At 34.4% G+C, this 27302-nt stretch overlaps 7 protein-coding genes across 9 annotated transcripts; 3 read left to right on the forward strand and 4 right to left on the reverse strand.

The window, feature by feature from the left end:
- Positions 1-2929: 2929 nt before the first annotated feature.
- Positions 2930-3544, reverse strand: LOC106650689 (putative 60S ribosomal protein L33). Its single transcript, XM_014368849.2, has 2 exons — positions 3343-3544; positions 2930-3211 (listed from the first exon to the last, which is right to left on the reverse strand). The coding sequence occupies exons 1-2, from the start codon at positions 3433-3435 to the stop codon at positions 3134-3136; spliced, it is 171 nt and encodes a 56-aa protein (XP_014224335.1). The 5' UTR covers positions 3436-3544; the 3' UTR covers positions 2930-3133.
- A 644-nt stretch (positions 3545-4188) lies between these two features.
- Positions 4189-10586, reverse strand: LOC106650659. The gene is made up of 9 exons (XM_014368800.2): positions 8493-10586; positions 8217-8419; positions 8001-8145; positions 7703-7924; positions 7518-7622; positions 5228-6386; positions 4945-5152; positions 4643-4868; positions 4189-4580 (listed from the first exon to the last, which is right to left on the reverse strand). Exons 1-9 carry the CDS (start codon positions 9915-9917, stop codon positions 4524-4526), a joined length of 3750 nt encoding a protein of 1249 aa, XP_014224286.1. The 5' UTR covers positions 9918-10586; the 3' UTR covers positions 4189-4523.
- A 979-nt stretch (positions 10587-11565) lies between these two features.
- On the forward strand, positions 11566-13396 carry LOC106650687 (general transcription factor IIF subunit 2-like). Its single transcript, XM_014368847.2, has 5 exons — positions 11566-11850; positions 12464-12681; positions 12765-12889; positions 13002-13145; positions 13215-13396. Exons 1-5 carry the CDS (start codon positions 11687-11689, stop codon positions 13314-13316), a joined length of 753 nt encoding a protein of 250 aa, XP_014224333.1. The 5' UTR covers positions 11566-11686; the 3' UTR covers positions 13317-13396.
- A 1808-nt stretch (positions 13397-15204) lies between these two features.
- Positions 15205-18431, forward strand: LOC106650665 (1-acyl-sn-glycerol-3-phosphate acyltransferase alpha). 2 transcript variants are annotated; one of them, XR_001339335.2, is made up of 5 exons: positions 15205-17090; positions 17182-17497; positions 17572-17737; positions 17814-18044; positions 18137-18431. XR_001339335.2 is itself a non-coding variant. In XM_014368812.2 (4 exons), the coding sequence occupies exons 1-4, from the start codon at positions 16894-16896 to the stop codon at positions 17978-17980; spliced, it is 846 nt and encodes a 281-aa protein (XP_014224298.1). In that variant the 5' UTR covers positions 15205-16893; the 3' UTR covers positions 17981-18431. The 2 variants fall into 2 exon arrangements, 1 of the variants encoding a protein (XP_014224298.1); XM_014368812.2 differs by having other exon boundaries at positions 17814-18431.
- Positions 18432-19990: 1559 nt separating this feature from the next.
- LOC106650657 (calcyclin-binding protein) lies at positions 19991-21100 on the reverse strand. Its single transcript, XM_014368797.2, has 2 exons — positions 20925-21100; positions 19991-20806 (listed from the first exon to the last, which is right to left on the reverse strand). Exons 1-2 carry the CDS (start codon positions 20952-20954, stop codon positions 20150-20152), a joined length of 687 nt encoding a protein of 228 aa, XP_014224283.1. The 5' UTR covers positions 20955-21100; the 3' UTR covers positions 19991-20149.
- Positions 21101-21248: 148 nt separating this feature from the next.
- Positions 21249-22217, forward strand: LOC106650658. Of its 2 annotated transcripts, XM_014368799.2 has the most exons (3): positions 21249-21392; positions 21475-21618; positions 21699-22217. In XM_014368799.2, exons 2-3 carry the CDS (start codon positions 21498-21500, stop codon positions 22118-22120), a joined length of 543 nt encoding a protein of 180 aa, XP_014224285.1. In that variant the 5' UTR covers positions 21249-21392; positions 21475-21497; the 3' UTR covers positions 22121-22217. The 2 variants fall into 2 exon arrangements, with proteins under 2 accessions (XP_014224285.1, XP_014224284.1); XM_014368798.2 differs by lacking the exon at positions 21249-21392 and having other exon boundaries at positions 21399-21618.
- LOC106650656 (target of rapamycin complex 2 subunit MAPKAP1) lies at positions 22104-24770 on the reverse strand. The gene is made up of 7 exons (XM_014368796.2): positions 24145-24770; positions 23928-24068; positions 23571-23842; positions 23338-23507; positions 22964-23254; positions 22644-22888; positions 22104-22579 (listed from the first exon to the last, which is right to left on the reverse strand). The coding sequence occupies exons 1-7, from the start codon at positions 24215-24217 to the stop codon at positions 22377-22379; spliced, it is 1395 nt and encodes a 464-aa protein (XP_014224282.1). The 5' UTR covers positions 24218-24770; the 3' UTR covers positions 22104-22376.
- Between the last annotated feature and the right edge of the window lie 2532 nt (positions 24771-27302).

Raw genomic sequence — 27302 nt, forward strand, 5'->3', positions numbered from 1 at the left:
AAAATTTTCTACATCCCTTTTCAGGTATCTTAAAAAATGATTTCCTTACAAAAATAGGGTTTTTTTTCTGATTTTAGACCTCGGATCATCTGAAAATAGTATCTTTTGTAACAAGTGCGCGAAGCAGTTGACTCGTCCAGGAGTTGTTTTCACCCGAGCTTAGCGAGGGTAAGACTCCTGGGTGAGTCAACTTTCTCGCGGACTAGTTGCAAACGATATTTTTTAACTCTGCTTGCGAGAAACTAGGGTTTTCTGACGCTTTAAGGTTAGAAAACCCGTGTTTCGCGCACTCAGTGTTAAAAAACCGCTGCCAATTTATCGGCAGAGAGCTTCCTCATAAAAAATAATATTAACAAAAAGCATCGGTTATGAACGTGAAAATTCGTATTTTTAAATTTTGATGCACTGTCTAGTATCCTAAGTACCAGTAGATCACGACCATCAGGACCATCACATACATACAGACATTTGTTGGTAATTCAATGTAGTTTCCTAATATATAAACCAAATTGTCCTACGAGGTCTGGTTCAAAATCTCGTTTTCGAGCCTATCACAGAGCTTCCTCTATGAGGAAGCAATTATCTAAAAAGTTTTTATAGTAATACTAACTTTCCATGACAAATTGCTTGACTGAAAGGAGCTGTAGCCTCAGCGAAAAGTCCACTCAAGTTATAACCAGCCATACATTACAAATGTTTCATCGAACATGAAGTTTGATAATTAAGCTGGCCAACCGTAAATTAATTAAGAACATGCTTTTCAGAAACTTAAAATCGTTTAAAAATTCGAGACTTAGTTGAAATTTACTCACTGCACTGAGGGATCATATTTGGCACCAGCTGCATATATTTTCGCAAAATATTCATGGCCTTTGGTAGACCCACAAATAGACTCTGGCCATCGCTGAACGTCTCGCGAAAAGCGGCTACGAATTCGACAGGAGCGACGCCCTATAGATCATGAAATTTTTCGCTAAAAACGAATTATTTTGTAGCTCGATGGATTTTGATTATTGGAATATGGATGAGACGTTCACGAGCAAAGCAAAAGAAATAATGGTGAAGCCGAGTCTGTCGCTCTACGATCTGATCCAGTTACGACCCGCAGAGGCGGCAAAACTACTCACGTATAGGGACTACTTCGACTTCGCTAGTTCGGCAAAATTATGTTATTTTTACAGAAGAATTCAAGATTGTGCTGCGTTTTTGTGCGAAAAAGTATCGAGAAGATTTTTCGAGTCCTGGGCAATGGATTCTTTTATGGAGCTGACACACTATCAACTGCCACTTATCTGCTCTCACATGATCTTCGATCATCTAACGAACAAAGATTTTTATAACATTTGCTTGGCGGATACAGATCCAATCCCTAATTATGATGTTTCATATTTTATTAAGTCAAATTTTTCATCCGAATAAATAAATTTAAAAAATTAGTATTGACTTTTTCATTATAAGCACGCTATCATTAGAAGTAAAAAATGCCTCATCAAAATTTATCTACACAAAAATCAACATTATAATTATTAAAAAAAATACACTGTACTGAAATTGAAAAAGTTCAAATATGCTCAAAAAAACTCAAATTTTCCTGACTCGATGCGGGTTCGAGTAAACCACAAAAAATAGCGTAATCACACACGCCCTAGTCAAGTAGCACTTGGTTAGAAAATGTAACCACTACAATTATTTTTCTTTCTTGCCTCGCCTATTTTAAATCTGTTTTGCAAGTTAAACTTCTGTGGGTATCGAGGGGTTGACTCGCAATAGATTAGCGAACGAGCGAAGGCGATCATTTGAGTATTAAATCCGCAGGGATCAACGATTATGTTCAAGGTAGCTGGAGGGTGATGAATCAAAAATTAATGTTTTGAAAATTTAAGGAATTGTTTTTAATGGCTAATTCAATAATATATTTAAAATAAATCCAAGTTTGAATTAAAAATTAACCACGGAGATCAAATTGCTTAAATTTGAAATTCCAACATAGTGTCAAACTTTTGCAGCCAAACTCAGAAATATTTAGAAAACAAATATATTGATTATTACTTGTTCTTCAGAACAGAAAATTCTGGCTTCATTATTATATGTAAAAGTAGATTAGGATTATTCATTGTAAATAATAAAAATATAATAGATGGTTATTAAATAAAGTCCTTAATGATCTTGTAGAAACACAAAAAGGAAAATTTCACATTTTAAAGTCAGTACAGTGTAAACTCAAGTAATCATCTTAAAAAACATATATTTTTACTAATTTATTGCGAATAAAAATTTATTTGATGAAAATTGGAAGGAACTAAATGATAATTGTAGCTATACCATATTGATGCAATATTGATGATGGGATCAATAATGGTTAGTTACTGTTACTTACTGTTGCACAGATACAATCTTCACATTTTTTAACAATGCTCAAAAAATTAAATAATTACCATTTAATTTTTAAATTTAAAGACATTTTTGGTATTTTTTTTTTACAAGATAACTAACAAAGACTTTCTGTAATTTCAAATTCTAACGTTTTAGCTTCAATTTCACGTTCAAGATTCAATAGTACAAATAATTTAGAATTTGCTTGCCAATTAGTTTTATTAAAGATAAATATGATTTAGAAAATATTGTAGATTTTACTAAAACAAAACATATTATTATAAATAATGAACCCATATCTGTTAAAATAGTTGCATGGAATAAAAGTTTGATATATTAACTAAAAATGTACATTTTAAAGACATTAATCAATTAAACTTATACCTTTAATTTTAAAAATTAAAATTTGTTGTGCCAAGTGGTTTAAATTAGCTTTTACCGATAAAGAAGAACACTCCAACCTACATTTTATCTTTGAAGTTAGCAGAAAGTTCCTTACTTATCACACACTTTGAGCAATCAAAACACAAGGATTATCAATAAAAATAAACAATAATTCAAGAAATACACTTTTCATTTCAACAATTTATTGATCATCCATCATCTGTACCAATCTTTTTCATGCTTAAAAAAAGAAATAGTAGTAACTGAATGGCGCCTCTGTGAAGCATTATGTAATAATATTTCACTAAACTATCTCCTATGTTTCATTCATTTCCAAAATTTACAATGATTTCGGTTAAACATTGTTAAATGTTCTCTACTTCTTGTCCTTCTTGGGTTTCAACATTTGGTAAACGATGATGAGACCAACCGCGGCATATGTAGCCTTGGCTACCTGCAAAAAACCAAAATAGCGAATCGAATTGGTATCTCGTTAACAAACGATAAATAACGAGTGGTCTCGTAACATCACAATGCTACAGATTGTCTCAACGACGTGGAGGTTAGATGTGCACAACAACTTACATTTGCTCGGCCATAGCCAGTCTGGCTGTTGAAAATTCTGCTCAGACCAGTGAGTTTTTCCGAGCCTGGAGGATCTGCGTGACCGCCGGACATTTTGACGAGCTTGATTTAGATTAAAATCCAAAGAATAGACAAGAGAGAAATCCTCTCTCGGATCTGATTTCAGTAAACGTCGTTTTTCTGGTCGTCTGCAACGTACTACTTTTTGCAGTGGCGTTAGCACCGACGACGCAGGTCCACGTGCGCGCAATCCGATTGGCTGCTTCATGCGCGCGATTTTGCAATTTACGAAATAAGTCAGGCGAAAGGTTATTTTCAACGATTCTCGTGAATCATTTATTACTTGCATAATACTATACATTTGCATCATTCCTATAGATAGAAAAAACTTAGAAAAGTTGTACAAAAATATAATATTAGCCTACTTTAACTATAATATCCATATTGTCATTATAATATAGTCAAAATTAACATATCATAGTAGATTCTAATTACAGAATTTTTCAAAATATATTTATTTATATAGATTTACTTTATGTGGAAAAATATGAAACTTAAAAAATAATAAATCATGATTTACAACTGCATACCATCACAGTCAATACTCTTATGGTTCACAGTTACGCTGCTATTTCTAATTGTCGAAAAGTTATATTAAAGATTTATATAAAATAAAACTTCTAGGTTTCAATCATCTGATTAAACTGAGGAAATGTAGAAACTTACTCAGTCAGTAATCATCCCCCCATTTTTGTTAATTGAATACCATGAAATTTCATGATCTCGTTAACACCAATACATTATTGTATTGCAATCTGTTATTGAATAAATCTGCATTTGGAAAACTAAATGTTTCAGTCTCATTTTATTAAAAATCAATATTGATTTTATGCTTTCGGCAATCAATGTTTATTAATATTGTAGATTACAATTGTCGATTCGCACATTTTTCACTTTCTTAAACACTTTAACAAATTATAACTATAATCACTATTTACATGCACGAAAGCTAAAGTCACAATGCTTGAAGAATTGAACTTGCACATCTCATGTGCAGCTTTCATGGTTAAATGTAAAATAATAAGCTATAATAAATTATTCTAAGAATTTTGAAATAAGTCACTATTATTCTAAATGATATACACTATTGCTGACGTAATTTAAAGGCATAAATCAACACTTTATGAGGTCGTTGATTTCAAGGAGTCCCTAAATTCTCGGAATTTCACCACTGAATTCTAAAAAAAAATAGCATTACGTTAAATTTTGCAATTATAATAAAATTATTTCGAGTACTTACCAGTACGTCAAACAATATTTCACTACGAAACTTTTCGTATATAATTTTTTCTAAATCTAAATTATCTTTATGTTGTTTCATAATTGGAACTGCATCACGAACATGACTAGCATCCAAAAACATGAGTTTCTCTAATATTTCTAACATATCTATCAAAGATACAAGTGTAAATTGATAGGTAGGAAAAATGTTATTATTTTCGTCACGATCGGCAAGAATTTCACTTCTAAAAATATGTTTGAGATAAGTTATTAAGTAAAAAAATCGACGTTTAAAGATTTATCGAAAAATTATCATCTTACTTGTTCAATTGATCGAATAATTCGGGATACGAATCTTTATCCACATATTTAAAATCCACGTGTACTTCGCATACCTCCAAGAGTTTAAACAAAACTCTTTGATCAACCAAGTTGGTAAAAGCCTTAGTCATCTCTCCAGCAGTAATCCAACCATCATTTTCCAAATAGAAAATGTGGATGAGTTTTCTACCGCATCTTTCGGTCAAACCTAAAATTCCCAAATTAAGATGAGTTTTATTACAAGACACTTTAGCAAAAACAAAATACATTTATTTATACTTACAAATTTTTTTGAATGAAGGTGCAGTTTTAGTTCCTATATTATCATCTGTAGTACGATTTATTTCGGGAGAAGAGTCTTTACTGTCTTGAATTTCAGGTGCTGTATTATTATCCGATGCAGAATCATTTTCAGAAGAATGCTCATTGGCAGTTTGATGTTCAGGTGTTGTATTACTATCCAATGCAGAATCAATTTCTGAAGAATAGTCTTTAGTAAATTGAGTAAGATAAGTTTTTTTATTCAAATGTTTTACGCTGCTTTTTTCAGTCGAAGAGCTGCTGAGACGACGTTTACAAAATTTAGCAGCAAACTGAGAAGGGTACAGGATTTTTATGGTTCTCTTGGAAGATTGTACACTTGAATATGTACTGACATTATCTCGAGTATCATGCACATCTCCCTGTTGCTCGAAAACAGATTCATCAGAACTTTTTTCACAGCTTTTTTTAGCAACTTCGTGTTTTAAGTTTTCCTTCGAATCTCCATTACTAATTTTTATCTCTATACAAGGTGTTCCATTTTTAAATGTAAAACGTCGATCTTCCGTCATCTCATCGTCCGAATAAACACTTGGATCTTCAGAAAAATCGGACCCACCTTTAATCGGCAAACATAGGTCTTCCGGCCTGACGCTATCTTTAGCACGTAAAACAACAGGAGAACTCTTTATCAATGATGTTAGCGATTGAAGGTAATTTGTCATCTTTTCTGGTTCTACGTTGTCAGATACATGATTTGACAATGGTTCAGAGAATTTATTCTCGTTTGAATCGTAGACTTTAAGAGAACTTAGGTTGCTGCTAAGATTTGAAATTGCATCATCACGGTTGCATGATTGTGATTTTTCATGAACACTTCCTCTGCTTGAACGTGATGAATTGCTTTTTGTATCAGAGCCCGTTACTAAGATTTGTTTTGCCACATCATTTGTTAAATCAGCTAATGATAAATTATTTTTCACTAATGATTTGATGACGGGTGGCTCGGATCTTGGGACAATTCCATCTGCAGAATCAGAGAAATCAATGAGATCAATAGCAGGCTGAGATTCTGATGACTTTTTCCTGTCACTTGGTCTCCTCTTAGTTTTGGATTTACGCTCTTTTGCACTTATGCCTATTTCATACGACAATAGTCTTTCGATAGGTGGTCCCGTGATCTGTGAAAAAATTATACTTTTTAAAAAAGAACTTCAGGTTTAGTAATAATTATTATGTCTATGTGAAAAAATAATGGCAACACAATTTGATTAATAATTAGTCATTTTTGCATGCACTTGATATTTAAAAATTATTATTACTAAATTTTGGGAAAAATACTTAGTGTAGTGTGAATAAAATACAAGATAGGAGGTTTTTCATATAATAAGAAATCAATGTTTTTGTTGTGAAATTTTTTATTCACTAAAACATTACAAAATTGACATATTAATACTTAAAAACAACATTAAGATTTTCCCAAAATTTATGAATATTCAAATACTCAAGTATGAAAATAAAAAATATACTGTATATATTATTGTAATGATTATATCTAACTTGTACTGGAAAACATTTAAATTACAACAAAACTACATTTAACAGATATTATTCAGTTAACCATTACAATTACATTTTTTTACATTTTTAAAATTTTTAACTACTGACATTTGCATAATAGTTACTCAAAGGCTTGTAACTAAGTTTATAAAATTTAATGAAATCATATCGTTAAAGGATAAAATTTTTGATAAACAGCAGAGAACATTTAATTTTGTTTATCAATAATCGTTTTTTTTACTCTGAAAATTAATTTTAAGTATTTTATATAAGAAACTAGACTGCAAAGAGCAAGTTTTATGAATAGCTTGAGACCAATTGATGGGGTTCATTCTGCCATGACCACCATAAGATGTGTAAAAATCATTTGACTGATTATCAACATCAGTTTTTGATGAAACAGAAGATTTTGAATGATAACTTTCACTACATTCTTTATCATCAAGTTGAGTAGAGGTTGCAAATTTTTCTAAAACATTGTCATCTCCAAAGAATTCTCTACTACTAAGAGATGTTACACTTACTGATTTTTTCAAAATATGAGAATGATCATTTTTTTGTGGAAATAATAACTCTTTATAAAGATCAGCTAAATTTGTTTTTGATGACGAATCAAAATCAGGCTCATCTCTTACTGCATAAACAGTTTCCGCACCAGAACTGTCTAATGAATTGTGCAGTACAGACATTATATTACCAGATTCCAAACACCTTTTGTAATGCTCAAACGGAAAGTTTTTCATTATACAAACCATTTTACCCCAGTCAGCCAAACCATTTTCTACCATCCAATCATTAATGTGAAGATCGTTGAAATCATCACTGGTGTCAGTCAATGCTACAGTCAATGAGTTTTGCTTTAACAGAAAAGTATTTCAAGTTTATAATCATTAATTTGAACATAATTTAAAATAACAAAAGGGAAATGATTACTTACTTCTTCATCTATATCGGAAATTGAAGCTACCAAAGGTATACCCCAGACCTTAGATGTGAATCTTTTAGTCGATACAGTTGGCCAATCTGTAGAATCTAAAGGTACAACATTATACAAAGCACAAGGTATTGCTTGAATAGGCAGAGTAGCAAATTTTTTTTTCAGAAAGTAGATGTCATTTGGATTGTATGTTTTAACGGTCCCATAATCATAGAAGAAAATCTGTGAATAATGATTCAATAATAAAATTCTTTGTGATGATCAAATTTCCAAAATAAATTAAACTGAAAATACTCACAGTCACATATCCATCAGGTTTAGTTTTCTTTACCATTCCTCTGTGCCATTTATGATCAAATCTGCAAGCAATATTCAATCCAGGCTCAATAAGGACTTGAGGTACTTTCAAATATTGTACATCATTGTCAGAACTATATTCCAAACTGTAATAAAAAATATTCATTCATTAAATATTCAAAATTTATAAGACCAAATTTGATGTTAATTTACTTACTCTAAAAGTTCCATCATAGCTTTTAGTTTTTTTATATTTTTTCTAAGATGTACCCAGAAGAATGATGGTGTGAAAACTTCAGATACTACAACTTCTACATATTCTTCATAATTTTTATCTATTGATGTAACATGTACAACATCTAAAGAGTCTTTTTTGGTCAAAACATTTTCAGGAATCAATGATTTTGATACATCTGCTGACTAATAGACATAAAAATTATTATTAGTTTAAAAAATGTAATATTAAAACTGTAAAATATGATGTATTACATACCAATTTTATAGGAACTGGATCTTGTGAATCTTTCACATAATCTTTGAAGTTATACAATGAAGCTAATGGTTTTTTCCCATTTAATTGGTCATTGCTTATTTTGCTTACAACCATTGATCGATTATTTGCATCAGGAGGTGTAACAATTCGACAAATATCATCCAACGATGTTAAAAAAGCCAGTATGTTCTGAAAACCATATTCTTGAAATTCAAATTCTATACCATACTCGTTTTCATAAATTTTTGGTAAATCAGAACACCATATTCCTTCTGGATTATTTTGCAATAATTTCTCTAGACGCAGTTTTAATTTATCATTGACAGCAAACTCTTTTGGAACTTCAGGATAACCATTCAATTTTTTATCAATTGATAAATTATCGAATTCCTTGGTTGTACTGCAGTGAGCTGTATTTGTTTCATTTTTTACATTTGAATTCGTTTTACTATTTTGATATGATTCTGAAATGTCTTTGCGATAATGATTGTCATTAAGTACATCTATACTTTTATGGGCTGAATCATGATTGAGAGAATTTGATGATTTCATCACACATATAGGCTTTGGTAATGGTGTTGGAGTAATGATATTTGCTGGTGTTGAAGTAACGATATTCGCTGGTGCTGGAGTAATGATGTTCGCTGGGGTTGGAATAGTAACTGGAGCTTTGGTCATTTTTTTCATGAGATCTTTGAAATAAACAAAGTCATTGACAATTTCAATATCGGGTATTTGTCTCAAATGTGCGTTCAAACTGAAAATTGTGTAATGATTGCTTCGATCAAGCAACGCATTGACTTTGAACAGCAATTCAGACTTTCTGATACCCATTGGTTGGTCATTTTTAGTCATGTTATATCTGAACTCACGTAAAACATCCGACAAAAATGTTATCGGATGATTCTCTGGTATTTTTGCAGGTATCGTCATATTGGGCCTCCTATAATTGGTCCCAGTATTGTACGTCGTATTGCTTTGGTTGCTGGGCTGACGCGAATGGTAGTTGGTTTGATTGCTCGGCTTCAAACTTTTATAGTAATTATTATTATTGCTACTAAAATTATTGTAGGAAGGTCTGCGAACAATTGGGGCGGCTTTTCTTTTTTTGGCCGGAGGTGCCTTCTGCTTGTACACGAGGTCACTGATGTGTGCCGATTTTTCCGTGTCTACGTGCTTAACGCATATCTCGCCGGCCCTGTTCTTCACGAACCTCGTCGTGTCCGGTATTTTGGATAGAAACTCGATCAAGTTTTGATAGCCAAACTCGCGGAACGGTATCCTTTTGCCCTCGAGATCGAAGTACATGCTGTCCAGGAACGTCGGCTTCACGTCTATCTTGATATTGGATATGAGCAGCGAACGTATTATCGACTTCACTTCCTTGAGCCTGGCCTCCTTGCCGGAACTCGTCGCACCGGTCATTTTGGTACTTTTTATTTTCTATCGATGCCCGAAGCGACGATAGGCACCACCGCGATACGAATCACTGCTTGTCTTTGTTATGTCCTTTGTTATCACAAAAACGAGTCACAGCCGATATAATTCTAAAAGTGCAGCACTACTGTTTTACAGCGACGAGTCTCGTATATAGGGACCGTTCGATCGCGACGATACTAAATCGAATTGCTTTTTTTTCCCTTCAAACGCGTGCGTGTCCGACAAAGGTCTCGGGGCAGTACATACACAGAGTACACAACACACGCGGTGTGCGAATAACGCGACCCGAGAGAGCGATGATACTGGCGCGCTGCGGCAGCTTCCACTTATTCTAATTCTTGGAATGTTTTCGCTCGCGCGATCAAAACAAAGGCCTCTGTATGCGTGATATACGTATAAATAGCTGTATATCTCGAGAGATGTTAATATATAGAACTTCTTTGCGAGTCAATTGACTGCATACGCTGGCTGTATTATGTATGAGCTGCTTGGTCGTATCTCGCGAAATTTGAAATGAAGCGAGGCGACAACGGCACAAATGTACAAGACCGGCCCACCGGTTTTTTTTTTGCTTACCCCCACTTCTCCGTTAAAAATGACTTTGTCTTGCGGGGTTACGCACAAAGGAGAGACGTAGAAACGGGTGCACGCGATACTGTTTGGTTTGTTGTTTTTATTTTTTTTGCAAAATAGCGTTCGATTTGATATTGGACCTTGCGTGATCATACTTTTTTTCGTTTCTCTAATCAAATAGTCCAATAATTCATTTATTCTTCTGTTTATTCGGCATGCCAATTCAATTTTTAAGAAAAATTCGTGATTCGTGAATGAAATCGCGATCGATTCGCGTTTTTGTAATAGTCGTAATAAAACGTATGAAACTAAATCGGGTTCTTATTTTATATTGTAATTGTTTTATACTTGGGTTTAAAAAAAAAAAAATTCTCCGGTTTTTCCATTAAATTCTTCTCAGTTCATCCACGCCTCCAATCTCACAAAATCAAACTTTCGAACTGAATCATTTTTAACATGTTAAATTTCAAACGTTTTGTAGATTTGTTACATTATCAAAAAGGCGTTAGTAAAGAACCAGCGACGAGTAGCTATTCCTTGAAATGTGATAGTAGAAGGCCCTTTCGAGTTTTATAAAGAAAATCTATGGAAAAGAATCTATAGTAAATATCCAATTTGATCTAGCTTGTCTCAATGGATTTTTACATAACTCTCCATTACTCTCGTTATACATAGATACGTAAGAAAATTATGAAAATAATATTCGAAATAAATTCAATTAATAATATATGGACGATAAATTCTCGAAGAATTTTTCATTTTTAAAATTCGTTTCTTGAGTATTATTATGAAGGAATAACCATTGGGAGCTTTGGACTCTTCCACAAGCATAATAAGACACGTTACGAATAAACAGGTATGATATAAATAAATCAGATTTTTAAATTAAAACATTGGAAGAAAATCTTTTAGTTCATCATTGCAAGCATTTGAAATCTTTCAAATTTGGTCATCAGGCCGCGTTTTCAGAAACTCGTGGCGCTAGTTATTAGTCGTCGAGTTTCTATGATCCACGTGCTGCCCAAGTAAGCCAAGCTTCTGCTGGCCGTTTGAGTTTTGACACTTATTTAAATCTCCAGTTAGCACTCAGTACTGCCGCGTGTAACACAGCAGACAGACGAGCCGTTTGGTTGGGCGCATCCTCGAGTTTCATTAGTACAAAATAATTAGACATAAAAAAAATGACTAAATCAAGTTCGTCTAAATCAAATGATTCTGGGCAAAGCCTCGATCTAACTGAAGTTGATAAAAGAGTTTGTTGGCTTGTAAAGGTTCCAAAATACGTAGCAGATAGATGGGACAGAGCACCTGGGAGAATCGAGGTGGCAAAGCTCAAAATTGCAAAGTAAGAAAAGTCGTATTTGTTAATTGGTGAAAAGCTTTTTAGAAAATATGATTCCAACCTATTTATAGAAATAGCAAAACACGCAATGAAAATTTTTAAACGTGTTCTCTAAAGTATCTATTTATTATTCTTTTATAAAATCACGTGTATTCCTGAAAAATATAAATGAATGTAGACATTTGTAGTTGTATTTGTGTCTGTGATGTGTTGCTTTGGAAAAAATATTTAGTGTGAATTTAAAAAAATTGTATCAAAATAATAATTTAATTTTAGCTGTTGTAATTTTTCTAAAGGGTTATTTTCTTTATTTTCAAACGTTTCAATATTTGTTAATGGCTTGTGTTTTTATGTTACTTAAATCATTAAAAAAAATTTCCTGACTTTTGTAATATACTTCTTCCAAGTTTCCATGTTATGTCTTTTTTCTTAGCTACTTTTGCTAATTATCCTACTATTTTTTATCCATATGTATTACAGATAAATAATAATATTTTTAGCCTAACGCACAAAGATATTTTAAGAAGACATTTTTAATATTAGATGATATTACTCTTTCGACTTATTGATTCTTTAATAATAATCATTTTCAAACATTTATATTATTTTGCCACAGACATGACAGAAAAAAACCTGAAGTATCACTCAAACTTTCTGAAGCTGCTTTAGCTTTAAAAGAACCTGATGAACAAGATATTCCAGAGGAGCATAAACTGGATTATTCCACTGTTGTACACCAAACAATTGGAGTATTCTCAGAAATAGATAAAAAAGGAAACTCAAGTTTATGTCTGGAAGGAAAAATTGTTACAAAAATGGAGTGCCATCCAAATGGTATGATTTTTTTTCAAATTTCCATTGATAATTTTTAAACTTTGTATGAATATCATTAGTTAATCTTTTACTTTTTAATGCAGGTGATGATAAATACATGCAACTCAAAATGGAAACTATACGCGAGGCTGCGATTCCTGCAAGAAAAGCTATACAATTGGAGCATTTTGTCCAGACTTACAAACCAGTATCAAATCATAAACACAATGTAAGTTATGATCATAATAATATTATATTCCAAACTATTGAAACATCTCTGCATGAGTTTAAAGTTTTTTAAATTTTAAATAAAATAAAAACTAATCATTTTTAATTTTTAGATCGAGTATGATAAAAGGAAAAAATCAGAAGGAAAGAAAATGCGTGGCGATAAAGATACTGTTTTGAGTGTTATATTTAAAGCTTTTGAAAGCCATCAGTATTACAACATTAAGGACTTGGTTAAAAAAACAAATCAGCCAGTGGTAAGTATATTTTTAATTGAAAAAAAAACATTTCAGAAGAATATTTAACAAGTTTTATTTCATTTTCAGGGGTATTTAAAAGAAATTTTAAATGAAGTTTGTAACTATAATGTGAGAAACCCTCACAAAAATATGTGGGAACTCAAACCAGAATATAGACATTATAGCTAATTGATATAAGTACCGAGTGTGAATACTGTAAAATATGTAAATATGTTCAAGTAGGAATAAATATGATTTTCTATTTTCAATTTGGCTTTGTGATTTTGTAAAATAAGTTATATCACATGTAATAAGTATTTGAAAAGAAAAGTCAAATTACTTTTATAGCATTTTTTAACTTCCTGTACTTCCTGTAATCTTCTGGATTCGACCAATTGTAAAAAAAGAAAGCAACCAATACAAATTATTGGCTTTTTTAGTTTGAACAGCTATAATCGAATTGACTTGTTTGATGCACAAACACTTCAGTATATTTTTTTGGCTTCTATTTGAAATGTTACACTATCATAAGCAACCACAGACTTCAATTACAGTTTACGACCGTAATCACTGACGTTTCCAAGGAGAGACTAAAATGGTCTTCTCTGAATACATTGACAAGCAAGACGTTTTTTTTTTAAAAACAGCACATGTTCATAGAAAAAAAGTAAGATAATCAAGATTTGATGTTGATAATCCCTTAATGATATTTAAAGAATGATCGATAAAGAAAATAAGGTTCTAGGAAAATATCTATGTCACTCTTAATCTTGAAAAATAGCATCGGTATTTTAAAAATTATCGCCAATGCCTATAAATTATCAAAATAATCAAGCTACAAATCCACATGATCATTTTCATTATTTTAACTAAGAATCGTTGATTGATTGGCAAAAAAAAAACAGAAAGTAACCGACGATCGTGCATAAGTGGTACATCTGCAAAAAAATCTCTGCGAGTTGCATAGAACTCAGCAGCCGTTCCGCGGTTTATCGGTATTATCAGCGGCGATCGTTAACATTCCATCGTAAAAATCGACCCATGTCCGTCAATTTTAGCCAGCAAAAAAATCAATCACTGGGTTTGTGGGTAAAAAAGCCTCGATTCGATCGATCATACGAGCCGTGCCGTACTTACAATAATTCATATATGCGAGCTTACACACACACACACACACACATACTCGTGGCTTGCACGTAATTGCGATATTTATGAGTTGAAAACTTACTCGGCCGGGCGCGTTGCATACGAGTGCGCCGCGCCGCGACATTGGAACGCGCGAAATCGCGCGACCGACTCAATGGCCTCTGGCAAGTATAGCGATATCAAAATGAAAGGGGAAGGAGGAAAAAACCATACGAACTTGGACGCGGGTAATTTTCGCGCGCGAATTGTTTAATCGATATTATCGACGTTCGAATAAGGATATTTTGAAAACAACGACTAATACCTGGTGCATATACACACATTATTGCATACGTTTAGAGCTAAAGCGCGTGCGAACATTACCTGCCTTCTAAAAAAATGATTATTGCATATCGTGTACCACGTAACGACTCAAGAACGCGAACAATTATTGCTCTCTCGGTAATACTTTCAATCAAACGTCACAAGTCATTGTTCATCGAACGCCAATTTCTCATTGTCGCTAATCGCCTCGACTCTTTTCATTTCTTTTTCCTTTTCGCGTTTTTTTGTTGCTTTTATCGCGCGCCAACGAGTTTAGTTCGTGAAATAGAATAAACGAGATATAGGCATGTTTCTCGACTGGCACATATTTAAAAACGTTATAGTGGCTGCATGCAGCGCGCGCGCATGAACAGCAACAACAGCAGCAGTAAAAGCCTAGTGCAATGCCGCCGCCACCGCCGCGATATTATAGACCGCGTCCAAGGTCAAGTGTGCAGTTTGGCGCATGCCGCAATTATATTATTTCCTTGCCACTACTGCTACAGTTTCTAACATACCTATAGCTATATATATGTACTAGCACGCGCCGCGCTGTTGCTACAATATATAATGCTGCGGACTAGTGTGTATGTCGCGAGGGGGTCTGCAATCTCTTTCTCTCTGTGGCATGCTACTCGTCGGCAGGCGCGAAAATAAATATTAATCCAGCCGTTGGTGCAGGGCCGTCGTCCGTCTGTTATAACGAGTCGCGCGTTTAAATAGTATACGAACGAGCGTGTCGTGCAAACGACAAAAGGACGACGAGTGGGGGAGTGTGCGGATGTGTATCGTATATATATACAGTAGTGGCTGCGATATACATTAAACAAGAGTTTTACGACTCTGCGCGCAAAGCTGTTTAAAATTCCTTAGACGCCCGTGTGTGCGTTTGTGCTTGTGTATATATATAAGAGAGAGAGAGAGAGTAGTAACTCATTAGTGCAGCTATACCCAGTGCAGCTGCCGCTCGCGAACAACTGCAAAGACAGCGAATAGAGGAGAGCCTGCGGCGAAAAGTTCACCAAATATAGTTTATATACCTATATAGGTGCGTTATACAGTACCTTCCGCGGCGGCAACAACTGCCTCTGCCGCTGTTGCGCGTCAGTCTTCTGCTGCTGCCACTGCTGCTTGCAGCGTAAATGTGCAGTAGGGTATACTTACTACCTTGTTGCACACTCGCGTATACACAGGGCAGTTCTTCGTATATACATCACTGTGTCAGCAGTGTATCCTCTCGCAGTCCTTGGAGAGCCATGGATATCGCGTGCACGAGCTTGTCGTGATGTAAAGTCGAGGGTTCGTATATATTTCGGAGCTTCGGCATCGTCCCACACTCGAATACGATATACGGAGCACGAGACAGCATTGTAATAATAACAACGATACTTAAGGACGGCTCGTGCGTCGAGGTATCATGTTTATCGAGCGCATCGGCGAACGGGGCGCAGAAAGGGAAGATAATAGATAAATATATTGCGTAAAAAGCTGTGCCAGCAGCAGCAGCAGCAGCAGCAGCGGAGCATTGTCTCGACGCCTCCGCGTTTATACATTAGTCATCCGCGCCACCGGATCATTGTTGCTGCGTCCGCATATCTAATGTGCGTGTAGTGCGAAACACGCTATCAGCTTATTCTCATGTACGCCCTATACGTTCGACGAGCCTTTGAATGATCGAACGACACCACCACGGAGTCGAATCGGAGTCTGCGGCAAGTGGCAATTGATGATCAGCAACAACGAGGTCGACGCTCCTCGTTATAAAGCAAACGCACGCAATCGAGAGGAGAAGAAGAAGAAGAAGAAAATATATATATAAAAAAACGCACTGACGCACAGAGACGCACACAGTAGTGCCAGGGCGCAGAGATTTCCGTCGTTCGTTCGCCGGTGCTGTGTATTATTATTGATGTATCTCTCATCGTCACGCGACGACAGTATCTTGCCGAGTAATATATAAAAGCACACATATCGAGCGACTGTCTCGCCCGCTGATCGGCGTCGCATTCATCGTTCTAGTCAGTGCTTTGGGAGTCCGATTATAAAATAAATATACACACACACACATACACGGACACATATATACGAACGCGCGCTTTATGGAAGTACGTCAATTGATCGAAATGACGGAGGGCATGCCGTCATTTTGAGAGAGAGAGAACCAACGGACAAGCCTACATCTGCAAACGCTCTCGGGAGCTTTTTCCAATTAGTGAGAATTTAATACTCGTATATTAAGCCTTTAAAAATAGCATCGATCCGTTGCTTCTGTGCAGTTATTATTGCTTGTTTTAAAAGAGCGACGAGTGTGTTTGTGATGGCAATCATGACACCACCTCTGTCCTTCGAAGTCCTTCTCGTGGCTTTTTTACTGATATTGCCTTTCCTTTACGAGGCCAATAGAGCTTTCAGGTATTACTTCAAGTTTTTGATCTACTATGGAGTCACTATGGTATATGCTGTTATTCTCATCCCTATCATGATGTTCCGTCCGAAAAATGTGAGGAATTTAGTGTAAGTATATCCCAGCATTTATTTGTGCCATTTCACATTCGAACCATATTAGAGCTTTGCAGTACTCATTTTTTTTTTTGATCATTTGCAGATTGGCATCTTCTATTTGTCGTTATACCAGTAGTTTGCTAGGAATTAGGTGGCAATTGAGAGGTCAAGAGCATTTAGAGAAAGAGAGAGCTTGCATCATTGTAGCTAATCATCAAAGCTCGCTAGATATACAAGGCATGTTTGACATATGGCCAATCATGGATAAATGTACTGTAGTAGCTAAGAAGGAGATTTTTTATGTTTGGCCCTTCGGTCTTGCAGCTTGGCTCTGCGGGCTTATTTTTATTGATAGAATGCAATCAGATAAAGCAAGAGATACTATCAATACAGCTGTTGAGCATTTGAAGGAGAATAAGGTGAACTAGATTATAGACAAGATTTTATTGGATATCTGGGAAATGATTATTTATTATAATTGTTTTTATCTTAGATCAAATTATGGATCTTCCCTGAAGGCACAAGACGAAACACTGGTGAAATACATCCTTTCAAGAAAGGAGCTTTTCATGTGGCCATTAATGCCCAGTTACCAATTTTACCTGTTGTATATTCTTCATATTACTTCATGTCAAAGAAAGAAAAAAGATTAGATTCTGGTAATTTTTTCACTATGTAAAATTTTAATTTTATCAATCATATTTACTAAAATATTTTCTTTTTAATTTCTTATAGGTCGGGTAATTATAACTACTCTACCTCCCATTTCAACAGAAGGAATGGATGTGAATGATGTTCCTAAATTAATGGAAAAAACGAGAGAATTAATGACTCAAACTTTTCATGCAACGAATCATGAAATACAGCTATCAATGACCGCTAAAAAACAAATTGATCGATAATTTTAAGATTTTATGAATTTAGTAATTTAGTTTACAGCTTTCGTCATATAGGAAAATAACATAAGTAAGTTTGCGATTAAATAGAAGGTCGTATTCATTCACTTGATATTAATGATCAACATTCATATTGACAAAAGCTTTTAAATTTAACTTTAGAGCCAGAACACATTTTTCTGGTTTTCAAGCATAATTCCCAGAGTACCTTTTTTGAAGAAAAAAAATAGACACAAAAAAGTGTAAGGTTTAAAAACGTCAACTAGTCCTCCAAAACTCTATTCCAGTGTGGTATACCAGTTTGTAAGAGATTTATTTTTCTAAAAGCATAATATTTGTTAATAAGTTTTTCAATGAAACAAAATCACTTATAATTCAAGTCCATTATTTTTAATTATTTTTATCATTTCAGTTTCAAGTCTGACTAAATATTGTTAAAAATGTACTACATCCTTAATTGAATGTATTTGAAAAAAATCAGCTCATAAATTTTTTGTTAATATACGCTTATGAGATTTTTATAATCAAAATGAATTAATGTACTGAGGATAAATGAATCAATTTCAAGAGTAAGAAAATAATTATTCTCAGTATTTGTAAAGTAAGATCAAAATTCCTACATTTTATACACGTAGGCTATGCAAGACTATAAAACTTTTCAACAGGTAGAAAAGCACAGTTTTCCAACCAGTTATCATTAAGGTACAAAACAAAAATGAATCAAGTTCCATAAATTGAACTTAAATCCTAAATTAATGTGTTGTGATACAAGTCAGAAACATGTATTTGTAAAAATGATTAATCAACTTCATACAGCAACGAATTTTATTTTTAAAAAAAGTGCCTTATTTTATTATTTTATACTTTATTTTATGAAACGATATTTATTACTTTTATTATTATTCCATTTTATTTGAGAATTTGAAAAAAAATCATGAAAAAATAGTACCATTTTAATATAAATGATTTTTAACTTTGAATGTATTTTTAAACTTGAAAAATAGTGTATTGTACGAAATTATCTTCATGCTATATTATTATTATAATAACATAAAAAGTATTGCACTATATGTACAGAGCAAAACAGTAACTATAAATCAGTATAAATAGCATCATTTTCAAGTCCTACTGCACAAATTGATGGACTCAGTGTGAATGAAGTTCTAAAATTTACATTTTCTAATTCTTGTTAAGTTTTGTAATTGAAAAATTTTGCATGTAACTTAGATTTTATATAATGTACTATAAAAAATGTGATTAGTCTTTGATGAAAATACCAAAGATAAATTCAAGAAAGATGAATCATATTACCAATAATTTTAAGTATCAAGTAAGATTATTCTTACTGTTGCACTATAAATTAAGTAAAATAATTATTATAATGCCATAAAAATGAAATAATACAACCATGCACAAAATGTATTATCCATTATAAAAATACATCATGGTTAATATTTCAAAACTTCATAGTGTGTTATTAGTGTGATTTTTTTTGATTCAGTAGAATATTTGTCTACTTGCTTGATATGTTTGTCAGCAAAAGAATCTATTACAGAGTGCCAAGGCTTTATAGTATATCCTTACATTCCAACTATGTAAATTTTTACTATGTTTCAATAGTGAAGCAAGAATCATTTCAAAATCTAACTGTATTTTTCTTTTTTTTATTATCAATATTCTCCATATTAAATTTTTGAATTTGTTATGATATATATTCAGCTGCAAGATATTTTAAACTTATTTACTTTCAACTTTGTTCAGTAAATTCTGCACTTTAGTAATGACTGCAATGGAAAGATCCTTTGTTTTGTACAAAATTCACGAAGAAACTATTCTTTCTCGATCAATTTTTTTGAATTTGTTGAATTATTATAGTGAACATTATATACATTTTTTTCTTTTAAATCAAAAGAAATAATTTTTTTTCAAATGTGGGACTTGGGAAATAAAATTTGCCGTATATAATAAAAAAATGCTTATTATTAATGTATTAATATTTTACACCTTATGATTTTAATCTTAAATAATTCAATAGTAAAACTATACATTAAAAATTAGATAAAAACTTAAAAAAAATATGCAAATGTATAAACTCCTATTATAATAGACGAAATAATTACATTATTTTATAAAGGTTTTACATGTTTAGGTTTTTGTCAAATTATTCAAACATATCTACATTTCCATTTTCTCTCCCTTTAATTTTTTTTCTTGACTCTCTGACCAAGCTTTGGCGATTGTTCTTTTCATCTCGTCATCACCCTCCTGATACATTTTACTCATTATACTCATCAAACCAGCACTAGGATCACTCGAGTCATAGTCATTCTTCTTTTTGAAGTCTTTGGCATCTTTGATAGATTTTTCAACACTTGTAACTGCTGCCCAATCCTTTTTATTTTTCTTTATCATAGTTACAACAACCATGTCAGTTTTTATTTTAAAACTGCTCTTGCTTGGATCAATGTCTTCGCACAAATTATTGATGTGGAGATAATAGTTTTTCAAGTCCAAGTTATTGACTTGCAAGTTCATTGAGCGCTCAGTGAAATGACAAGATACAGAATCATTGGCCACATTCTTGACACCTTTCAGAGTAACGTAAATCTTCACACTCTCTTTGGATTGATCCCAAGCATAATTGGTGAGTTTGACGTCGTACCCAAGTTTTGGTTCGAATTTCATGGTGGGTTTTGGTGCCTTCAAGCTAGGATTGGTCAAGTCAATCATCTCCTGTTGTAGCTTCTTAATTTCAGTCGTTAAAAGATTTTTTGTTCGAGTACGAGTGGATGCTTCCAAAAAGTTACTGAGCTCAAGGAGATCGCTTTTGATCTGTAACAGTAACAATGAAGGGAAATTTTAAGAGATAAGTTCGTTAAATTTTACACTTGATTCAACGTTAACTAGTCTTTTAATAACAACAAATCTGCTTTGCCGGTTATTAACTTACCGTTTCAATTTTGTTTGCCATTGCGTCCATTGTGATATTTCGTGAATTTGTACTTTTTACAGATGAGAATTGTAAACTTTTTCAAGTACTGATGAGTGAAGATTTTCAGTAAACGTTGAGAGTTATCCGGTGACGAACTGGTTGAGGCTTGTACAAACGCTCGAGTCTGAATGATCTAGACCGTTTGAACGGCCAATCCCTTATATACCCGAATTCACCGAGCAGAAATTTCTGGAACTTACTGGGACTTTACCCGCCTTGTTCACGCAGGCAACTAACTCAATAAGATGCGTTTGGATGTCGAAGAAATGAAAAATGTTTACGTGCCTATTACACCGGTTGAGATTCGCACAGTACTGCTTAATTATTTTTGTAATGAGCAGCGACGATGATTAGCATTGCAATCAAATTCGTTATCGATCGACCTTTTTTTTGAAGTGGCGCTACCGTCGCGAATTTGTTTTCAACGTAACGTCTGCGTGACTGCTGTTTGTTTACAAACTCCAGCCTGGCAGTCGGTAAAATTTGTTTTTGCTTTTTTTTTATACAGGCATCAATGTGAATTCGGATGAAATGAGTAACGAGGTGGCCGAGCCCGTGGAAACGAGCCTGAACTCCTCGCCCCCGGTGCCGAAAAGCACGAGGCGTCGATCGACTGCCTTCCAACGACAATCAATTGGGCCAATTTCGGCGGGTACGTTTTCACGCTTCGAGTCGACGAAATTCTCTCGAAACATCAATTTTAAAATTAATACAATGCAACTTGTCTCGCAGATTGTGACACCACCCAAGATGTGACCCACGAGTCGAAAAAGTTCAAATCCTCCGAGAGAGCTGCATCGAAGAGCTCGTTCGACTTGAAAGGTTATATTGCGAGACTCGAGAGCGAGGACGCGCAGTGGCGCGAAGAGTACGCGAGGAGGAGGATTCGAACTCGAAATACGTCGTTGTTGCTGAAAACAATCGAGGCGGGCCAGAAATTGGATCTGTCCGTCTTGACGAGTAGGGAAAAAGCATTTCTCGATGCTCGGCCGAATTACGACGAATTCAATGAAAATTTACATCGACTTTCTGAGCTGGCGACCAAAGTGACTTATCTGAATTTGAACGCTAGTCATCTCTGTGAAAAATCCGTGACCAATTTGAAAAGTGAAGTGGAAAAAGCAAAACAGCGAATAATTCAATTTGCAGACTGATAATACTTTTATAATGTACTATAGATTTTGTAAATAAATTTTAATATACATAAATATAAGATTAGCATATACTTATTCACTAATTTATAGTTTTCTTTGAATTTCATAATTTTGTATACATCATCAGTTGGATTGATTGATTAAAAATCTCGATTTAATTACAATGCGTCGTTAATTGTTTGACTAACTAAATCACTTCACGATAAAAATTCTTTAAAAATACAACAACAACAATATACATAAAATGGTAAAGTGGTCATCTGTGAATATGAAAACTCTTACGTCTTGAAGCTTTGCGTTCTTTCTGAGCAATATATTCTTTTCTGGAAGAACTGCTTCTAAGTTGCAAAATGTGATTGATTTTACTAACTATCTCCTCAGCAACAACAGTTCCAGCCTCAAAATCATAATTTTTAAAAGATGCTGATCTTCTGAAAGATTGAGAACGTGCTAAAGAAACTGCAGAAAAAAAGTTTATATATAAATAAAGATTCACTCATTGTTAAGAAGTATTCTTACGTACCATTAAAACCATCTAATGTAAGATTGTTATGAGGTGTATAAACTAAGGTAAATGTAGTTTTTGATCCTTTTTGTTCACCTAATTCACACCATGCAACATTATCAATATGATAACTAACAGCTCGTTGCCTCATCCAAAATTTGCTTGCACCTTTACCAGTATTTACAGGATCAATTTCAATTTTATCACCAGAAATACCCAAATGTACTTCAATCTTGGCTCTTACTTTATTTATAATGTAAACTCTAAAAAATATTACAAGTATGGTATTATTTAGTTGTATTTCATCAATTAAGTTAAAGATAGAGAATTTTACATACCTGTATAATTGATATTGAGGAGCTTCCATAGCTGTAGTATGTATTTGCATTTTGGCAAGGTCTTTGGCTGCATCTTCTGGTGTTTTATCTATACTTTCTCTTTCCTCTAATGGTTGATTGATAACTTTTGTCGTTTTGTGTCTGGCTTTATCACTTGGTTTCATTTCAACAAGACCTAAAGTTGAAAACTCAAATTTAGAGATAACTTCTGTAGGATCTAAGCAAGGAAAATCCCAGTCTATTTCACCATCATCTTCTGTGATATAAAGTCCATATTTACTAATATCTTCACTAAAAAATTCATATAATAAATCATGAATAAAAATGGATTAAATACAGTTTCAATAGTTAAAAGTATTAAAATATGAACATACTGGATATGTGTGTTTGGATGTTCACTAGTGTATTTGTAACAGATATATCCAATGAATTCTTGAACTTTTGCAGTTGCTAAAACCATAACTTGAAAAGGATATGCTCTTAATTCTTTGGGAAGCATGCACATGAAAATTCTATATTTTCTAATAGGAACTCCAATTTGTAACTGCAAAAAACATTAAAATGGTCAAATGAAGACATAATAAGGATGTATAATAAGTAAACTCACATTTCCATCGAACTTGGCATAATCTGTGAATGGATTTTTAGGTAAGTCTGGGCATTTTTCCAGCATTTCAGAAAAGAGTGATTTCTGTTTTGCCACAGGTTTATCCGTATGAAGTTCTTTTCTATTAAACATTTCTTGCTGCTCTTCGGATGACATACTTTGTGGATTTTCCCATTTAATGTGTTTTATTTTGGCAGCTCTCTTTTTTTCTAGGTCCATTTTTTCTAGTCGCTGAGCCGTATTCGTTCTGGCCCTATGCGAAAATTCCATATCTGAAAACACGCACGAATTTCATCAAGTTTTACAAATTGAAAATGTTGCTTGAAACTTTTTTTGACATTTGTGTAAATAGTTTACCCATCAGAATATCGTATGAGTCTGATAAAGCGTCAAGATCTTCTTCGTCGCTGTCTTCTGCTCCCGGATAAACATAAACAGAGCCGCTCTCGTACAACTCCCTGGGTATGTCATCTTTGGCCATAACAATTTCACACAGACCTGTAACGTCGCAATGATAATGAATAAATACAACAACGAGGCAGCCGAAACGAAACGTAAAACAACGGCAACGTACCAGTATCGTCGGTGGAAATGAAGCTATCCCTGATGTGTGACAGCAGCCAGTGGGCATTATCGTAGAGAGCCATCCTGGTGCAATGTATCGCTATGTGGACGTTACGAACGACGACGACGACGACGACGAGGAGCAACGACGACGAGCAAAATAATCACATGGCTACCGCACGACTCGTATAACTTTCACTGGCACCGCACTGCACTCTCGGTTTAGTTCTCTGCCGCAGGCACGACGAAATCATGATCGTCTCTAATCGCTCGAGCATCAACCGCGATCAACGCTTATTATGTACGACTTAAGGCACCGCTGCTGATCAACGAAAACAACTCGACTCGTAGTAAACAAATCGCGTTGACGAAGATTCGGGTATATATGCCTATACGCACGGCAGCGCACGAATTGACAGTCTCTCGTTGTGGTGGCACTCGCACTCGTGCACTGGTGTGGCGGCGAGGTGACTCGGATCAATTCGTACTACACGGACGACGCCGGAAATTCATTTAGACACTGTCAGCGCGAAACGGGGCTCGTGCGTTGCTCACGTATAGTCGCACAGTTATCAGTAGGTAGGCAGGTAGTAGTAGCAGTGGACAGGCCACAAACGTGAGTCGCTCGTGCGCGAGAGAGCCGCGGCGGCGTGCCGATGCCACGCACGAGTTGCTATAATATAGGCTTGCTGCTGCTGCTGTCTCAGGCCTTAGCGTATACATATAGCCCGCAGGCGGTATATAAGTCTGCTTGTTGTACGTACACCTCCGAAGAATCGATGCTCGGCGAGTGCTGATGCCGCTACTGCAGCTCGGACGCGCTCGTTGTCGACGATCCGTTGGCATAGGTTATTGCTACTGCCGCCGCTATACCGCTGCCATATACGTACAAGTGCATTGGCACAAAACTGTGCCTCGCTTGCCAAGTAGTAGATTCGGAATCATGCTTTTAAAATTCGCTGCAATCACAAAAATCTCAAAGACAGTCCAATGTTTTTTTCCCCCTTATCGCGTTCTACGCAAAAATCATCGACACTCGCTCGATTTCAAATCGCGCCGTGGATGATGATAACGCCCACTGCACGCGGCGCGCTGTCAAACGCGAACGTAATATATATAGGTATAATGATAATGTACTTAGCGCGCCGTTATCTCGGGTATTGCGGCTATCATAATTAATTTTATCGATCGACAGCTTTCGCGCGAACCGTGTAGCTTTCTTCGTGTAGTTTCTCAACCGTTATACATTATTACATTACGGCGGAATGTATTTTATTTACGTCGGAAAGTAAATTGGCACGCGCGTCTCTGGGTTAGCGGAAGATGTAAACTTTCGATCGAATTTCGAGCTTTGCACTATACCTGTAGACAAATGAAAGTGAGAATGATTTTTTTATAAATTCAATTCATTAGAGTAAGAAAAAATTAATTACATCGTCGAGCTTATAATAATGCGTAGCATACGAAAAGAGGCTTGGGAGATAATCGTAATTTATTTCAAAGAAATATGAACTGATACGAATGTCAACTTGATAGAAGTAGTTCGATGGTTGAGAAATAGTTGAGTAATAAAATTTCCTAAAATAAATTCAGCGACCCACTGCTCGACTCTATAGTTGAAAATCAAGAGCACAGATGACGTTGCGTGTGTCGTAAATTTGCTTTTTCCAAACCATTCTCTACTTTCTTCGCTTATCAAAACTTTCTGCGATGTCGAGATTGTTTTCAGATTTTTTAAATTTATATCAAAGATAAATATAGATAGTATTCAAAAAGACTACTTACTGTAGATTGTCTTTCATTTCTCATTGAGCTTTTCTAGCTTATTTTTATCTTTGACCAATTTTGCATTAAATTCGCGTAGACTATAATTTTTTTGCGAATTGTTTGAACCACATTTAACTCATCTGAGATCGGAGTTAACATCTTCTTGACAACAATTTGTGGTTAACACAGAGCAATGCTATAAAAGATTCAAAGAACGAGAAGAACAGGTAATATGAGCCTTTATTTTATCATTGTTTAAAGTTTTGTTGATCGATTTTCATATATTTTGGAGAAGGGAAATAAAAAAGAGACAAAATGTACTTTATCCAGAGGATGCGCCCATGGTGAGTAGACCTACACGATCACAAATGGTTCGTCGTGTGATCGATAGAAGGTTTCAACACCATCGGCAACCATAGTTGAAAAAAAAGCCAAAAAGATCTTTCTAAAATGTATCGATTCGTTTCAATCTTTTCACCTCTCATTTAATATTCAAATTTGTTTTCAAGTAGTATAAAAAATGTTTGCAATATTTTTTAGCTGACACAGTTCGTATCGAGAATATTTCAGTCTTTTACGTTCATCGCTCACGAATAAGAGCAAGATAGCTTTCAAGTACTTTCAGAAATGCATGTTCATATTTCATATTAGGCACCCTGAAATAGTTCTTATAAAATCAAAATTTTGTGAAGCTTTTGCAAACTAATGCTTTGCCTTGACCCTAGGTATTGGTTAAATTTTATTGGAATTATCAAGATGCTGCGTATACGCACGAATTCACAAATGGGTCATCGTGTGTTCGATAGAAGGTTTCAACACCATCGGCAACCATAGTTGAAAAAAAAGTGTACCAAATTTATTGCAAGGTTTAATGTGCAACACATGACGTTGCATGACGAATTTAATATCTGAACATGAACTGCTTTTAGAAAGTACAGAACATTTATACAAAAATTATAGAGAACGAGAAGAAGAGGTAAAATGACACTTTTTAATTTTATCATTGTTTGAAGTTTTTTAGACTGATTTTTATGTATTTTAGAGAAGGAAAAGAGAAGCTAAAAAAATGGAACTATTCCCACCCGAGGCTCCGATGCTGCGTATAGACACGCGTTCGCAAATGGGTCATCAGGTGTTCGATAGAAGGTTTCAACACCATGGGCAACCATAGTTGAAAAAAAAGTGTACCAAATTTATTGCAAGGTTTAATGTACAACACATGACGTTGCATGACGAATTTAATATCTGAACATGAACTGTTTTTAGAAAGTACAGAACATTTATACAAAAATTATAGAGAACGAGAAGAAGAGGTAAAATGACACTTTTTAATTTTATCATTGTTTGAAGTTTTTTTGACTGATTTTTATATATTTTAGAGAAGGGAAAGAGAAGCTAAAA

The sequence above is a fragment of the Trichogramma pretiosum genome, unplaced genomic scaffold, assembly GCF_000599845.2.
Source record: "Trichogramma pretiosum strain Unisexual culture from Peru unplaced genomic scaffold, Tpre_2.0 scaffold200, whole genome shotgun sequence".
NCBI classification, from domain to species: Eukaryota; Metazoa; Arthropoda; class Insecta; order Hymenoptera; family Trichogrammatidae; genus Trichogramma; species Trichogramma pretiosum.

Excerpts from the sequence above, each read along its gene's own strand:
- LOC106650689 (XM_014368849.2), bottom strand. The coding sequence starts at position 3,435 with ATGTCCGGCGGTCACGCAGATCCTCCAGGCTCGGAAAAACTCACTGGT. Across the intron at positions 3,212-3,342 it reads CTGGCTATGGCCGAGCAAAT|GTAGCCAAGGCTACATATGC; the intron begins GTAAGTTGTTGT and ends GGTTTTTTGCAG.
- LOC106650659 (XM_014368800.2), bottom strand. The coding sequence starts at position 9,917 with ATGACCGGTGCGACGAGTTCCGGCAAGGAGGCCAGGCTCAAGGAAGTG. Across the intron at positions 6,387-7,517 it reads TGGCTGACTGGGGTAAAATG|ATCACGGGACCACCTATCGA; the intron begins GTTTGTATAATG and ends ATTTTTTCACAG. Across the intron at positions 5,153-5,227 it reads ACCTTCATTCAAAAAAATTT|GTTTGACCGAAAGATGCGGT; the intron begins GTAAGTATAAAT and ends TGGGAATTTTAG.
- LOC106650687 (XM_014368847.2), top strand. The coding sequence starts at position 11,687 with ATGACTAAATCAAGTTCGTCTAAATCAAATGATTCTGGGCAAAGCCTC. Across the intron at positions 12,682-12,764 it reads AATGGAGTGCCATCCAAATG|GTGATGATAAATACATGCAA; the intron begins GTATGATTTTTT and ends TTTTTAATGCAG. Across the intron at positions 12,890-13,001 it reads TATCAAATCATAAACACAAT|ATCGAGTATGATAAAAGGAA; the intron begins GTAAGTTATGAT and ends TTTAATTTTTAG.
- LOC106650665 (XM_014368812.2), top strand. The coding sequence starts at position 16,894 with ATGGCAATCATGACACCACCTCTGTCCTTCGAAGTCCTTCTCGTGGCT. Across the intron at positions 17,091-17,181 it reads AAAAATGTGAGGAATTTAGT|ATTGGCATCTTCTATTTGTC; the intron begins GTAAGTATATCC and ends GATCATTTGCAG. Across the intron at positions 17,738-17,813 it reads AGAAAAAAGATTAGATTCTG|GTCGGGTAATTATAACTACT; the intron begins GTAATTTTTTCA and ends AATTTCTTATAG.
- LOC106650657 (XM_014368797.2), bottom strand. The coding sequence starts at position 20,954 with ATGGACGCAATGGCAAACAAAATTGAAACG. Across the intron at positions 20,807-20,924 it reads TGGCAAACAAAATTGAAACG|ATCAAAAGCGATCTCCTTGA; the intron begins GTAAGTTAATAA and ends TTACTGTTACAG.
- LOC106650658 (XM_014368799.2), top strand. The coding sequence starts at position 21,498 with ATGAGTAACGAGGTGGCCGAGCCCGTGGAAACGAGCCTGAACTCCTCG. Across the intron at positions 21,619-21,698 it reads AATTGGGCCAATTTCGGCGG|ATTGTGACACCACCCAAGAT; the intron begins GTACGTTTTCAC and ends CTTGTCTCGCAG.
- LOC106650656 (XM_014368796.2), bottom strand. The coding sequence starts at position 24,217 with ATGGCTCTCTACGATAATGCCCACTGGCTGCTGTCACACATCAGGGAT. Across the intron at positions 24,069-24,144 it reads CATTTCCACCGACGATACTG|GTCTGTGTGAAATTGTTATG; the intron begins GTACGTTGCCGT and ends GCGACGTTACAG. Across the intron at positions 22,889-22,963 it reads CCTCAATATCAATTATACAG|AGTTTACATTATAAATAAAG; the intron begins GTATGTAAAATT and ends AATATTTTTTAG.